At 38.9% G+C, this 16841-nt stretch overlaps 1 protein-coding gene across 2 annotated transcripts in view; it reads left to right on the top strand.

Moving 5' to 3' along the window:
- psq (pipsqueak) overlaps positions 1 to 15809 on the top strand; it is a 45530-nt gene extending 29721 nt beyond the window's left edge. Inside the window, exons 4-11 of one of the 2 annotated variants that reach the window (XM_068291120.1) lie at positions 11078 to 12091; positions 12765 to 12903; positions 13027 to 13659; positions 13724 to 13930; positions 13985 to 14374; positions 14539 to 14641; positions 14711 to 14894; positions 15071 to 15809. In XM_068291120.1, coding sequence (XP_068147221.1) covers positions 11078 to 12091; positions 12765 to 12903; positions 13027 to 13659; positions 13724 to 13930; positions 13985 to 14374; positions 14539 to 14641; positions 14711 to 14894; positions 15071 to 15358 — 2958 coding nt within the window. In that variant the 3' untranslated portion in view covers positions 15359 to 15809. Of the gene's footprint in view, positions 1 to 11077; positions 12092 to 12764; positions 12904 to 13026; positions 13660 to 13723; positions 14375 to 14538; positions 14642 to 14710; positions 14895 to 15070 lie in introns of both variants that reach the window. The other variant, XM_068291119.1, reaches the window with a different exon arrangement.
- The last annotated feature ends 1032 nt before the right edge of the window (positions 15810 to 16841 follow it).

Genomic DNA, 16841 nt, shown 5'->3' with positions numbered 1-16841 from the left:
TCTTTTCTTCTTCTTTAGCCCTTTTGTTTTTATTATTATTTTTATTTTGACATTCCTCGTTTTTTTCTCTTTCTTTTATGCTGCTATAAATATCATCCATACACGTTTTCTGATTTTCTGTCTCACTCGAGTTCCTGCTTTTCGCCTATTATTAACTTGGCTTCTTTTTTTATGGCCCTGACTCTTCTTAACTTTAGCTTTGAGGTCAACAAACAGCTGCTTCTTCTTGTTGTTTTTTTTTTTTTTTTTTTTTTTTTTTTGGTTTGCTGAAGTCATGCGTGGCTCTGGCTCTATCTCTGACTCTCTCCCTAACACACTCACACACAATTCAGGGAGAGTGTGTGTGTGTGTGTGTGTAAGAGAGAGAGGCAAAGTCTTGTAGCCGGCTTCAGAAACCAGTTTCTTGTCTCATCGACCAAAAAAAAAAGAAAACGAGGAAAGAAAAAATTAAGTTTCTCAGCCTAGCAAACATGTATATTGAAATATATACATATATATATGTACATATATATAAATTTGTATATAGCCGGCTACTATATCTTACTCGTTTTGTGTTTAGTTCGCACGTTTTTTCCCTCTCTCTCTCTCTCTCGTCTGTATCTCTCCTGAAATCATATAGTCAATATATTTTTCCTCTTTCTCACACCAAATGTTTGTTTCCGCTGAGTTTTTGTTATTAAAATTTTTTTTTATTGAAATATATTTTACAACAATAAGTCCAAGAAAAAACCCAAATAACCAAAGTTCTTACAAGTCTTTTTATTGAAGAACGGAAATGCTTACACATGCAGGCAAATAAGCGTATGTGTGTGTGTGTTTGTATCAGTTAAATCAGTTGTTTTTGCCAAAAGGCCCTCTTGTCTCCCTCTCAGTACGATTTCGATTCATGTTGTCGTTTCACTTGATTGTCGCCCGAGAATACAAAATGAATTTCAATTTATGTATGTTTTTTTTTTATATATTTCTTTTCTCTTGAGTAAGATTTAGATATCTGCATACATCAGTATACGTTTGTACATTGACGTAGAGAGGGAGACAAAGAGAAAGGGGGTTCTCAGAACTCTCAAAATTTGCAAAAGGGACATCCCTTGGGGACCACTTTTACTCCCTACGGCTCTGCCAATACGTACATACTATGCCCATATGTATCAGCCTAAGATTATGTATTTTCAAAGATAAGGCAAACTTCCTGCTATGTAATTTTTTTATCTAAATTATGCTATGTTTTAACTCACCAAAAAGTCTAGAGTAGGAATTCCAAGTTAAAAGTTTGAACTTCATTGATTTTGCCAAAATTTACCCACTTTTCAAACAGACTCAAATCAAAATCTAAGTGTTTCTGGTCCATCTCTTTTAAACAAGTGCTTTCTTACTTTTACATACAACAGAAAGAAAACTTCAGCTGAAGCTGAAAAGTCTTCAAAGGGTTAAAGTTGTATAAGTATGGTGTATATACATATGTACATACATGTATGTTTATTTCGTTATCAGTTTTCCTATAATTGATTTAACAGTCAAAGAAAATTTTATCGACAATTTTTAAGTACTTAATTAATGCATTATCGCAAATTACTTATACGCACAGTATGCTTTATCAGAAAGGGTAAAAACATTGAAATAATCTTTATGCCATCTTAAGCCATTTAAGTCAAAAATAGCCATTATGATTTATTTTTATTTTGTCTTAATTGTTTTACTACATTTTAATACTAAATCGCATATTACGTATACGCAGAGATTGACCAGAAATATAATCTTTCTTTCCATTTGGCAGCTTATGCTACTTAGATTTCTGTTGAAAACATTTCTTATTAGTGTATTTACTTATTCGTTTCTTAAACAAATTACTTTGCAAAAAAAAAAAGCTATTTGCCACTTTGTGGCTTAGCTACACACGACGAATATCTGTTTTGGGAACGACGACGACCGCGACGTCGACGAAAAACGATGAAATGCTCGGCGACAGTCGTCAAAGAATACAATTAACATAATTTACTTACAAAGACATGCAAACCCCGTTCTTCTTGCCCCCTTTCCCCTCTCCCATTTCCCTCCCCTTCAGTAACCATCACGACTTGCCCATCAGTTTGCCGTATTCAGTTGAGCAAATTTGGCAAATCGTCTTCGTTAGTTGTTGTAGGTGTCATTTGGTTGTTGTGTTGAATTGCGAAATCGATTTCGATTATACTAACCCTATAATTTTTTTTTTCCTCAGTTCTCATGCTCTAGAAAAGAGAAGAGAAAAAAAGGCCAAGCCAAGATAAGTCAAAGTCCTCTCGCTCTTTCCAACTCGCTCTCTGTCTATCTGAAATAAATTTCTTTTTCATAAATATTTCATGGGTGTTGTTGGTTGGTATAGGTAGACGTTGATATCGTTTATACAAAATCAGCAAAAAAAAAGTGATTGGAACTTTTTTTTACTTTCAAAAAAACTGAAATGGAAGAAAGTTTATTTTGTTTTTGTTGCCAAAGATATTTACATGTTAATATGTACATATATGTATGTATTTATGTGTCTAAGTTTAAGAAAACAAAAAAAAAAAAAAAACTACAATTTGCATTGCAAAAAGCAAACAAACTTCAAACTTTTTTGAAGGGCAGGATTAACATTTCTCCTCATGTGTGTGTGTGTGGGTCTATGTGTCGCACGTTGTTGATATGGGGATTCAAGTTGGCTCCCAATTTTTTCATTTTATTTCTAACCCCCTTCCCTTGTTGTTGATGTAAATTTATGCACATCTACGAATTTTTCTACATCTATCGAGAAACAGTCGAGGGTTCCACTAAAAGTAAAACATTTTTCTATCGATCACACAGAAGTCTAATGATCCCCTTTCAATGGGTAAAAGGGAATTTAATCGTTTCTTTTCAACTGGAACTTTTCATGTGACTCTCGTATCAGTGCCTGCAAATTTGCATAAATGATGACTATTCCGTATGTGTGTGTGTGTTTTTTTTTGTTTTAGCTGGACTCCTCTCGAGGGAGAATTGAAATTTCAAAGTTTTTAAGCATACAAAATCAAAGGGAATACATATATTTGTAAAATGTTTTAAGCGCAAAATCGAGAACAGGCTCATGCTAAGAACAGGCTCATCCCAGGGCCCAGGGCTAAGGCATGAAACCATAAAAATGGCAAATTAACCTAACCCCATGGCAAGGGATGGGTAGAAGCCACAAACAAAACATCGTCATACTTATGTACGTATGTTCATATATGTACATATATGTCCATACATGTGTACATACAAACATATATATTATGTATGTGTATATATGTACATATATACATACATATATCCAAGCTGAAATCGGCACGTTTCCAGCTACGTCCAAGTCCAATCAAGCAAAGTCGTCAGCGTCACCGTCATCGTCATCGTCGTCGTCGTCTGATTGAAGCAGCAGATCGAATCGTATAGAGTGGCCGAGGGAACGCAGGGAACAGAAACAAGAGGAGGTTTTGGTATGGAGGTAGGCAAGCAAGAGTCAGGGCTATCCGCCGCGCTGTCCGATATTGAACAACATGCCATAGGGCGGCAGCGGACATTGGAAACGACTCTGACTACAACCAAGCTGTTTGGTTGGCAGTCGCTCACTTTGCTCGACAACGACAACAGCGATGAGGAAGACTGAGGGCAGCCTAGCAATTTATCCAGCCATGCATATTAAGCCTCACGATTTGTATTTGACTGTCGGCTGTGTCTCCTCCTCTCTCCGTCTCTCTGTGCTGTGTATGTGAGTCAGTTAAACCGGCGGCATATGTATATGTGACCTGCTCCTCCATCACCTCCTTCGGTCTCTTAAAAGACGCTGAGTTCGATTTCAGTCAAGTTTCAGTTTGAAATTCGATTTCCCATAAGTTTTCAATTTCACAGACTTGTAATATAAATGTTTCAGGTCTGGGACAACTTTAGCAACAGAGTTGGAATGGAATATTTACATTTTAAAACCAAGTGATATATATATACATACATATATATATTTTCTTTTTATACCCTATAAGGGTATGAAAAAACGAAAAGGAAGGGTTTTTATCCTCTCTATCCTGCAACAATTCTATTCATTGTTCTTTTCGACTCTTTCTCTTACTGAAAATGGATTTTCATACTTAATATTTCAACTATTGTATTGAAATTTAATACACTGCAACTTATTATCAACATCTTTGATTTTACGAAATTTCATAAAAGTTGCATTTACAATGTCCAAGTTATCCTTTTCCAAAAGTTTACGCCGCTTGTTTGCTAGGTGGTATTTAAAAGTCGAGGCATTTAAAAAAAGTGTAAAATTTTCTGGGGGAAAATCAAAGTGAAGTAGGCATACATATAAATCAACTTGCTAACAAATTCACATCTGTTTCTAAAAGTTTTCATTGCCTTTTCGCAGTAACCATCTGCTGCTGTTTGATGGAAGAGAAGAGTCTGAGAGTGAATGAGTTGACTGCCTGTCAAGCTGTTGTCGCTGTCTCTATCTCTGTCTGTGTGTAGCGTGAGCAACAAGTGAAGAAGTAAAAGAAGCTGCATCTTCACCCATCTGGCAATGTTACTTACACTCACACACACACACACATGTACATAAAGACATTGCCGATAAACGTTTTATTTTTGGGGCCACTTTAAGTGAATGAGTGCTGTTGTTGCTGTTGTCCCGTTATTCCACCTCATTTTAACTTAAACACACACACACACGTAAGAGAGTGGGAGGCTGCTTAACATGCTCTCGCTCTCGTTCTCTGCTTCTCTACACCTCTTTTCTTAGTGTGCGTGCGTGTATGTGTGTGCTAAGCCGGCACTTGTGCAACTTCTGGCACATGTTGAACCCCCTCTCTCTCTCTCTCTCCCCCGCCCACATACATCGCATACATCTTTTCTTAGTCTTCTTGCTTTTATCCTTGGCGCATAGCTTCCTTTACTTTTTCTGTCGCCGTCGTCGTCGTCGGCGGCAGCGTTGACGTCTCAGACAACCGTCTACCGTCACCGTCTCTGTCTTGGTCTTGGGCCCCCCTCTTTTAGCGTCTGCTTATTGTGCCACGTCCACAATTCGTTTTTGGTTTCCTTTTTCTATATTTTGTTTGCCTTTTTATGCTGCTTTGTTCGCGCGTAGACAAGGGCTATAAAAATGCTTTTGCTGCTACGTCGTCGTCTTTGCCTTCCCCTCCTCGACGTCTCCCTTACCCACTCACCTTCATCTCTGGCTGCTGCTCCCACACGTTATTTGTTTTGTTGCTCTTGCTTTTTTTTTTTTTGCCGTCTTTTGTATTTTTATTATTATTATTTTCGCGTAATTCTGTGTTTTGCTCCGCACATTCTTTTGGAAAAATTCAACTTTTACTTTTTTTTTGTGTGCTTCTTTTTCTTTTCTTGTCTGATTATTTTTTCTGTGTTCTGTTTTGCTCTGGAAATTTAGCCTTGACTTTGCTTCAGTCTATCAATTCGTTTTTATTTTATTTTTTAAGTTGTTTTTTCTCGCCTTTCCTTTTCGCCGCTTCTCCATTTCAATATCAGAAAGTAGCCCGAGCGCCACCAAGGGAGGTGGAAAGGGCGGCAACGGCGGGGAAGATTCGTTTCATTCATACATTTTCCATGAGTTTTTATTGCCGTTTGCTCTGCAGCTCCAGCTCTGCCGGCGTCGTATGTGGGGGATATAGTCAGCAGAGCGGCTCGTCGTCGTCAACTAAAAGATGCATTTGTATCTTTTGTTTTGGGCTTTTTTGTTGTTGTTGTTGATGTTGTTTTTGTGACTTTTTATGTCTTTATTTTTATGATGGAAGGTCGTTGGTTTGGCTGCCTAACTTTATTCATTTCTCTCTCTCTCCCTCTCTCTGTTTCTCTCTTCTCTCTCTTAGTCTTCTTTCCTACTTTTAATTTACATTTCATTCTCCACAATGTAAAGTGTTAATTAGTTTGCCTTTTGCCTTAGAATTTAAAACGATACAATTCAACCGATTAATCGAATGATCAATTCGAACAGTTGGCAAAAAATATATAAAAAATTCTCATTAATATGCGGGTATTGTACTACTTCCCCTCCTCAAGCTCGTCCACCAACCATTAAACCCAATCGCAAACGACTACAAAAATGTGGCGAAGCAGTTTATTGAACTTTTCGGCAAAAATAGGTACATACATACATACATATATATGTACATTTTCTATCATGGCAAATTTTTTGCTCGCGTGTACAGAGCCTCTCAACATTTTGGGAGTAATGTCGTAATTTACTCGATTAGTTTCACTTCCTCATCCATCGTATAGCCCAAAACAGACGTATTCTCCTCAATTTTCTCGATTAGATCAGATCGACAAAGGCGACAACCTTTAATTCGAATAATTTTCGCCGTCAATAAAAGTAATCAAATTGGCCAAAATGACGCTCTCACTTCTACTCCACCTCCTCCAACTCCTCTCTGAGGCCATTTGATAACTGGTTTGGTTCCGCTTTCGAAAAGCCCCTCCTCCTCCTTCTTCTGCTGCTGCTGCCCTCCCCTTTATAATATGTATGTGTGTGGTTATTCTTTTTATAAATATTATTACTACTAAACGTAAGCTTTTTTCTTTGGTTTGTTTTTTGTGAACAAATTAATTATACATTTTTGCTTATTTGCAAATTTTCTCTTTTCTCTCTCTGCCTTGGGACTTGTCGTTGTAGGTAAATTAATCGGGGAAAATAAAATTCATGTATATTTAATTCGAAGTGTTCAAAGTTTGAATATCGAAATACAATATATTGAAATCGTTTATATAGTATAACGATTGATATTTAGATTGCTTAATTTTAATATTCGATTATAGATTTCTCCAATGATCTTTTGTGTCTTTTTAAATGGGTTTTATTGGCATTTTCTTTGCTCTTAGTCATCGTCTTAGGTTTAAACATACTATTTTCATGGTAGTTTCTTTTTTTTTTCTCTCACTTTCTGTGATTTAACTCTTTGGAAACATTTGTTCCCGAATCGATTTAGCTCCAAAGTCAATGCCAAAAATTTACTTTTATTATAATGTAGGGCCAAGTTTTTCATATGCAAATTACAAAAAGATTGTCACATCCCTTTTACCCAACTCACTGAAAATCCTCATATCCTCCCCCAACACCACCTCATGGCTTCAAAATCAAGTTTTCATTTTCCTTTTTCCATAGATTTTTCTTACTTTTTTAATCCCAAGTTCATCTCATCTCATTTGCATGCAATTATTTTGTCTTGCCCATTTGGGAAATTTATAGAAAAAAAAATTGTGACATGTACTTCAATTTCCCAAGAATATATATCATTCTAAAATATATCTTGATGCCTTGCAATTTGCTATAAAAATCTTCATTATTATCAATGGGCATTTAATCAAGCTGTGAAATGGACTCCAAAACACCAAAAAGAAAAATCGTCAGGAAAATGTTAAATGAAATGAAATTACGCGAAACATAGAGTGGAGAAGAGGAAAAAAATAAAGATGCAAGGAAAGGCAGTTCGGCAGAGTGTGGGAGTAAGATGATGGTAAGGAAGAGGAGAAAAAAAATGCAAATGGTGAAATTTTAAACCCTTGAATGTGCGCGGTCCATTGTCTTTGATAGTCATCATCAGGCTGGGCAGGACTGAAACTTTGACTGTGTCTGAGAGTGGGGTGGAATTCTAGGACACGGGGATTGGTGGGTGAAACTGTGTGGGGTGGATTGTAGGTGGGTCCAGAGATTTCTCCCCCCTCCCCTAACATCCTTCATTTGCTAGTAAAGAGCGCGAGCATCTCATTCCGTTGCCCATTTGCCAACTGTGCTGTAAGTAAGCTTGCCGCTCATTTTTTTCTCTCCACTTTTTTTTCCTTTTCTCCCTTCGTTTTATTTTACATTGTGTATTTCTTTTTTTTCGTACTTCCTTCCTTCCGCTCATTTGTCTCTGCATGAGGCTGTCGCTCGCTGTGCCCGCTTGAATCTCGTTTGTTTTTTAATTGTATTTAGTTACATTGGTAATTATTGATTTTTTTGTTCTTCTGTTTTCTGAAATCTTTCAGTTTCAGTACAGTTTGTGCAGCAGCAAAAAAAAGGGGGCGAGATAATAGCAGGAATAGAGTTTTTTAGGTGCCGAAGATGAGGCGAGAAAGAGCCGGCCATTTTTCACAAATTCTATAGCATACTTATTTGGATTGAAAAAAAATATCTTTATTTGAAATATTTTTGTTCAATTTTATTTGGAGTTTGAGATTTAAAATTAGATGGATTTGTAAGATTTATCTATTTAGTTACAATTTGTGCATGGAAAGATGCGTTTCACTTTGAAGTTCGTCCAATCCAGGGACTCGTAATTGAAGTACTGTTATATCATTTCAGTTCCAGATTCGTTTAAGAAGATGAAAAAATCGGTTAACATTTCTTGGACATCGTTTGAAAGCTTTGAATAACACAAAAAGCATTCAATTAGTTTTAAAGTTAATCACAAAAAGCTTATAAAGGCTTAATTTCTATTTGAATAGTTTACTTATAGTCAATCTGATTTTGAGGAAATTGCTGGCTATATTTGGATTAGGACTAAATGGAAAAATTGTGGGCCTATGGGTTCACTATGTTGACATAATTCCTACGTTTTTTAAATGGTTGTTGTTATTGTGTTTTTCTGCACACTTTGTCCATAGAACTTTTCTTATTCCTTTTGTTTTGTTTCTCGCTTTTCAATTATGCCTGGTTGGTTGAATTGAACTAGGAAATAGAGAGAGAGAGCGAGAGAGAGGAGTGACAGAAGATGGCTACTGGATTGGACTTGGGGCTTTTGTGGCTCTCCAATTGCTGGGACCCATTGTGCCATTTTAAGCTATATATCACTCATACGCAGTGCTGGTTCCTTCTCTCTTTCTATCCTTCTATATTCCTATTTTGTTTTTTTTTTTTTGTTGTTGTTTCTCTTTATTTTCATGCACTAATTGCGTTAGAATTTCAATGGAAAACAAAAAAAAATATAAAAATGGAAAAAAGTGACACTGACTAACTCCTCTTGCAAACAGCATTTGAGGGGGAAAGAGGAGAGGTCTGGGATTTCAGGGGAAGGTTAAGCTCTTTGATTTTGACTTTAGCAACAGCAGCACATGAAGAAAGATTTTTTAATTGGAATTCACAGTGGAAGAAAGGGAGTGGCGGGGTGGACGATTATTGAAAATGGTTGGGTGAACTGGATTGGTTTTTCTTGACTTGACTTGGCTAGTAGTGATTTCTTTTCGTTTCGTTTTTGTTTTTTGGTTGCAAAAATGAAGTGGAGTGGGTGAAGAGGGGACTGGGGTAAAAGTCGAAGTATACATATGTACATACCTGCTGGCTACCAATACTTTTTGTTTTTTAAGAAACCTTTTTTGTTTTGTTTGGTTTTACATAAGTCCCAGGGCCATTAGAGCTCCTTTCCTCTTTGTCGCTTCTTTTTCTCTCTCTCTTCTTTCTCTCTCTCTGTCGCCGTAGTCGTCGTCATCGTAATTAAAAATAAGAATAAGGCACTGGTCAAAAGCAGAAAAAAAATGTGCCAAGAACTTGCTGGCTTGGCCATCAGCAGCATTTCCTTTTCCTTGCCAACCACCCCTCTCTTGACCTCCTTGGCCACAATTTATTTAAATTTCACTGCCGAACTCTTTTCTTGCTTCTTGCCCCTTTCCCATATTTTTTTCTTGTTATTTTTAATAAAGTGCCGCACAAAAAACAAAAAAGAAAAATAAAAATAAAATGAAGAAGGCCAAGAAAAAAAAAACTGCGAAAAAAGTTGCGTAAATTTGTTATGTACTTGATGTTGTTGTTGGTTTCGGTTTTTTGTTCTTGCTGAAAACTTAAATAAATAAATAAAAGAAGATGATGATGAGGAGGAGCAGGCAGAGATGAGTTTGGTGGGTTGCTCCAATGGGTAGAGGTAAGTCTTGGCGTTGATGAGCGAGCAGAGGCTGAGCAACCGACCACAAGTCTCCATGCTTAACCACACAGCCAACCCTTTTGGCCCCGGCAGTGGCAATCATGCATCCTTGCCTGACATGGCCCAGGACAACTCCCTGAAATGCCCCTTTCCCTCTCTCTCTGGCTCTCTTCACTTGCCATCTCTTTCTCTGTAGTTCCGTTTCCGGCTCTTGCCATTTGCATGTACAGCAGCAACATTTTGTTCCTTTCATTTAAAACGAAAGATGCTGTGCTTTTCCCTTCCACCACCATCACCACTTTCCTCTCGCTCCATCTTGCCATCTCTCTCGCTCTTATTCTCCTGCGTGCCGCAGAAGAAAAAGAAAAGATTTCTTTTTAAAAAACACAAACTGGACAACTGGGATGGGTTGAGGGTTGCTCCAAGCATGCCGTTGTGAGGGGGGTAGGGGGCTGTGGGGTATACAAATTTCAACCTACTCAATTTTTGCCTTAATTTCTTTTCTGGTTCGCCCCCACACCTCTCGCTCTTCGCCCAACTCACTCCCTTCCGCTGCCATCGAACTCAGCCAGGCGGTAATAAGAATTTTTTCTTCATCCTTCTTTTTATATACGTGAGTGTGCGAGTGTGTGTGTGGGTTTGGTTGTTTTTTCCTTTCCGTATTTTTAATTTAAAATGCGAAGCATATAAAAATGGGCAGGGACTTTGGCCGGGATCTGCTCCTGAGGAAGAAAAAAAGAAGAAAAAAAAACTTTTGAAGTAAATATTTGTCTGTCCAATTGCGACGACGGCCAAGACCAAGACCAAGACAACTGCCATTTGCAATGGGCATCGATGTGGGAGTGTGGATTGGGTTAAGGTTTGGGCGAAAGTGTTGGGCTGGGCTTTGGGCTCTCTCTTACTATATTTATTTAATTTTTTTTTATTTGTGGACACACTGGTGACCAGCCCAGCAACACCAACTTCTTAGCCCCATGCTTGTCTTTGTATGCTAAAAAGGGTGCGGTTACTCTTTCAATCCCATTACCATTAGGTTTGGAATTATATACATACATATACATATGTACATATATATGTATTTATTGATTAAACAATTAATTGTTTGTTGTCTAATTGAAATAGTTCGATTCAATGATTTAAAAGATCTTAAAACATGGACACTGTTGTAATATATAATTAACAATTTTCTATCTTTTTTTCTTATATTTTAGGGCCTGCTACGTACCGCCGAACAATTGAAAATCAAAGGACTCTGTGAGACAGCTGAAAATGCAGATGATTTAAATGATGCGGCAACTGCTACAATAACAGTATCCGAAAATATACAACAGGCAGTTGTTGGTAATATAGTTAATGCCACTATAGTACCCGGAGGAGCCAATTCACCCACCGCAATTGAACAGTCTCAACACCAGCATCATCATCATCAGCAGCAGCAAGAGCAGCAACAGCAGCAACATCAGCAACAACAGCAGCAGCACCAACATCAGGTACAAAATCAAAGTCATCAGCAGGAGTTAAGCTCAGCCTTTGGTCCATTGGGCGGGCAATTGTTAAGTACGAATAGTACAGTAAATGGTGAGCCGGCATCAAGAAAAACTCGTCCAAAACGTTCCAAATCACCGGATCAACAGCAACAACAGGAACACCATCAGCAACAGCAGCAGCAGACAATTTTAATTCAGGGACAAAATCAAACATCAATTGTTAGTTTACATCAAACAGTCGATGGAAATTATATACCCGTGAATGCCACTGGGCCGGGTGACGAATCGGACGTGGATAACGATCACGAACTTGATCACGTGCATGAGCACGAACACGAACACGATCACGTGCACGACGAGGACGACGACGAAGACGTACATGAGAGTAAACCAAATAAGATTTGTAAAACAGAACAATCACTTGTCTCGCCAACATCAAATTCGTCCCATACACCTTCGACACATCATCATCATCATCATCAACAACACCAACACCAACATCATCAACAACAAAATGCTGCGGCGGCAACAGCAGCTGGAGGAGGCGTGGTGAGCGGCAACAACGGCACCACAACAACATCAGCAGCAGCAGCATCAGCAGGAGCAACAACAGCAGCAACATCAGCATCATCATCCGCAGGAGGAGGCGGTGGTGGTCAAGCAGCAATTGTCACACAAATTGTAGTAGCGCGCGACGGAAAAGATACAAAAAATATGACTAGTTTAGGCATGGGATTGGTAAGTGGAAGCAGTTTCCATTACTCTCACGTGTGTGTGTTCATTATGAGTGTATTTGTGTGCTTGTGTGTGTGCTTAAGGGGTGTGCACAATAGGTACACATCTTAGTTCCCTAACCCTTCTATTTCATCCCATAATTCTGGTAACAAGTCGCTTCTGAGGGAGTGAACAAACTTGAACATTTCATTATGTTATACTCATTCATTTGTTCACTCAGTGACTCTTTGACTCAGTTGTTTATTTTATATTCATTCATTCATTAATTCAATCAGTGACTCATTAACTTAGTTGTTTAGTCAGTGAATCATTCACTAACTGATCACTATATATTTTTGCTAAGAGTGTAAGAACTAACTGGGACTTTATAAAAACCAGTTAATTCAAAACTGAAGAAGTGAGTGAGCAGTTGAATAAGTTCGTTAGCAACTGAACAACTGATTGAACAAATGAGTAAACGAATGAACAAAAAAAAATAAGCAAATTAACATGTCCTGCTCATAAGAAAAGTGAGTCAGTGAAATTGTTCATCAAAATGAGTCGTATGCCCCAACACTAGCAGCCCCCGAGATGTTCTCTCTGTGTGTGATTCTAGAGTGTGTGTTTGTGTGTGTGTGTGTGTGTGAGAGAGAGAGAGTAAATTATTACATTTCTTACTTTCCGGCATTTTAAACAGAATGGCGGCCTATTGGGCGTACCCATGGGTTTTCTGGACTTTACACCCGAACCACCAGCACCATCAGCCACACCAGTCACTGTAACGGAACATGTCGATATCTCCTGCAATCCAAGCACAGATACGCGAGATCTATCAAGTGAGTGTAACGAAATGGTAGTGTGTAGAGATAAATTTATAATAAAGAACTTGACTTGACTTTAAGAGAGATAAATATGAGAATCTTTGTGACTTATATTTTGAATTTTCCTTCTTTTGCCAGATCCCACCGAACCGCTTGACATTGACAATCATTTGGCGCAACAAATCCATCGGCTCGATCAATCTCCCATGCATTCAATAGCCCATCATCATACGGGGGATGAGAGTAATTCAAATTTGGTGCAAGTGCAGCATATAAAAAGTGAAGTAATTGAGGCGAAACATTTATCGCTTGCTGCACAGCATCAGCAACAGCAGCAGCAGCAACAGCAACAACATCAACAGCATCAGCATCAGCAACAACAACAACAACATCAGCAGCATGCCCATGTCCAGGCCCAACAGCATGCTGCCGCTGCAGCTGCCGCCGCAGCCGCTCATCAGCAGCAGCAACAGCAACAACAACAACAGCAGCAACAGCAACAACAACAGCAGCATCTACATGCGCAACAATTGTTGGCAGCACAACAACAACAACAACAGCAACAACATCAGCAGCAGCAGCAACAAGCGGCGGCGGCAGCAGCAGCTGCAGCAGCAGCTTCTGGGGTGCATGCACAGCATGGTGGACACGTGACGCATGCGGATATTGGTGGCGCAACTGTCATGGAGATTGATCCGAGCCAGATAAAGCATGAACCGGGCATGATTATAACGCCAGAGATTGTCAATATGATGTCCTCCGGTCATATGGGTAAGTTTAATATGAATTAACTCTCGTTATTGTTTCTAAAGTCATTTCTCTTGTCCACATTCAGATATGTACAATTCAGATACGAGCGAGGATTCCATGATGATTGCCAATGGCTCACCGCACGATCAAAAGGAGCCGCACTATACGAATTTGGATCAGAAACACGGAATACTTGGCGGCAGCGGAATTTGCGGACCGGGTGGTGCTGGTGGTGGTGGTGGTAGTGGTGGTAATGGTGGTGGTGTGGCTGGTGGTGTTGCTGGCGAGAAAGGTCAGTTTAATGGTCCCAAAGCTTGGACACAAGATGATATGAATTCAGCTTTAGATGCATTAAAGAATCAAAACATGAGCCTGACGAAAGCATCCGCCATATATGGTATACCATCGACCACCCTATGGCAACGTGCTCATCGCCTGGGCATCGAAACGCCCAAGAAGGAGGGCGGCACAAAATCATGGAACGAGGATGCATTACAAAATGCCTTGGAGGCATTACGTGCGGGTCAAATATCCGCCAATAAGGCATCGAAAGCCTTTGGTATACCGTCATCGACATTGTACAAAATTGCCCGACGTGAGGGCATCAGATTGGCAGCACCATTCAATGCCGCACCAACAACATGGACGCCGGAGGATTTGGAACGGGCATTGGTGGCAATCCGAGCGGGTAATACATCGGTGCAAAAAGCAAGTGCCGAATTTGGCATACCAACAGGTGAGTTTCAAGTTGTGTAAAGATTGTGGTCAGACTCCACCCTCTCTCGACCCTCCACAAATGCTTTTAATCTTTCTGTCATTCCATTCTCCCTTCTCTTACTAATCTATCACTCTTTTTTCGCCCCTATTCGTTGCAATGCTCCTTTTTTTTTTGTTTTGAAGGCACACTTTATGGACGCTGCAAACGCGAAGGGATTGAATTGTCGCGTTCAAATCCTACACCCTGGTCTGAGGATGCCATGAATGAGGCCCTGAACTCAGTTCGGTAAGTTTGGTAAACAAAAAAATGGCCGACTTGACATAAGTAAAAGTGTAATGCGTTTTTTTTTCGCAGTGTTGGCCAAATGTCAATCAATCAGGCGGCCATTCATTATAACCTGCCCTATAGTTCACTCTATGGGCGCTTTAAGCGTGGCAAATACGATGTTGTGGCCAATACCAGCGGAGTTTCGCTATTGAATACCTCAGGCAACACAACTGGAAGCATTGAGATTATTGAGCATAGTCAGGAGAATTCGGTAGGTGATATATAATGTGGTCAGGCGATGACAAACTGATTGGACGAACGCATACCAATTGCTTCAACTGATGCCTAAGCTGATGCTTACACTTTTTGTTTAACAAGCTGTGACAGCATTTCTCACTAACCACTAAAACAAAAACCATAATTTTTTTCTTTATTTACACCCCAAAGTTGCATATGTTGCAGCAACAGTTTCCGTACAGTCCGTCACCGCATCCACCAACGCCACAGCATCATAGTACACCGCAACAGCATCACAGCAGCTCTCAGCAAGGACCACCAACGCCACAGCATATGCAGCAACAGCATGTGGTCCATATGCAGTCGCCACATCAGGGTCATATGGCAACGGGTCATATGCAACAGGATGTGGTTACCTCAAGTAGCCAAGTGGTGCACGGCCAGCCGCAGCAACTTCAACAGATCTATCAGCATCATGGTACGCCCGAGCGTAGTTGAGAATCACTGCATGCTGCTTCATTAATGGGCAGCAGCGGCAGCGGAGGAGTAGGAGGTGGTGGAGGAGGAGGAGGAGGGCCTGGTGTATTAACGGGTATCAGCACTACACCCTTTGCTAGCATATCAGCATTGGTTAGCGGTGGATCAGCTGCACCATCACCTCATCATTCAGCACCACCGTCAACATCAGCTTCAACTGGCACTAGCAAACGAAAGAAAGCAGCCAAACAAAAGCGTTGAGTGGAACCGAAATATCTAAAACCGGAACTACTACTAGTGGACAACGTTGAGGACGACGACGACGACGCAGCCATTGCCGCCGTGGCCAAGCCGGCGGACATCAAGTTTAGATTCAATTCAAAGCATTGGAAGCGTAAACTTAAACAATTTCATACTCTGTTGTCCGTAGGCAGGCAGTGGTCCAAATTCAAACCCAACTAGATAACAAAAACATTAAATTACACAAGTTTGGAATGTGTATAAAAAAAATGTAAATAGATATATAAATATATATTTATATATTATATACAACAAAATATTATGCTTTACCTACCAATTAGACGAACATAGTTATACATATACATAAATACAAAATAAAAGTAAACAAAAAGTCCTCGGTTCTAGCCATGTAAGCTGAAAAATGTAAGAAAAGATAGAAGATAAAAGATAGAGAAAGAGACACGTATGAAACTTTTGCCTAGGCTCGAAAGATGTAACTTGGATTTAGACTAGGTTGTTGTGTGTGTATGTGTTTGTGTGTGTGTTTGTGTTGCTGTTAATACATACATATATACATTTTGATCCTAAGTGTACCACAAAATCTGAATAAAAGACAAGTTTAGCAGAATTTGTAGACTGAAGAACGCCCCTTCCAAAAATGTAAAAGAAAAAACTATTTAAACTTTCTCACATACACACACACACACACACACACACACACACACACACACACAGCAATAATTCACACACATACGTTTATATATTAGATATAAATGCTTTATAATTTTTGAATGGAGAATACCTTAAAACAAAATAGTGTAAAAAAAACCAAATGTTTTATGAATTAACTAATTAAACCTCCTTTCTTCATTTAGAATTTGATTTGAAAACCAACAACCCATACTCCGCCCTCCATAAACCCCCCCGCCCTCTTCAAAACTCCCTTGAAGTTTACTATGTATATTTTGAAAAGAAAGTGCAAGGAATAAACACATGAAATAAATATGTATTTTTGATAACAAAAAAAAAAAAAAAAAAGAAACAACCGTAAAAGAAACCGCAAATGTTAAACACTAAACAAACATTAAACTAATTAAGATATAAGCGAACTTCTATCTCTGTATAGTAGCAAAAAAAAAAACAAAACAAAAATACAGATACAAAAATTAAAATCAACATTTTTCCCGTATACAGAAATTAAAAAATATTTCTATTTTTCTGAAAACAACTTTAGGTTGTTGAATTTTCAAGCAAATCAAAAGTA

Source organism: Drosophila tropicalis, unplaced genomic scaffold (assembly GCF_018151085.1).
Source record: "Drosophila tropicalis isolate 14030-0801.00 unplaced genomic scaffold, ASM1815108v1 contig_593, whole genome shotgun sequence".
Lineage (NCBI taxonomy): Eukaryota > Metazoa > Arthropoda > Insecta > Diptera > Drosophilidae > Drosophila > Drosophila tropicalis.
Note: the sequence above shows the minus strand (reverse complement) of the source record. Positions and strands in the feature narration are given on the sequence as shown.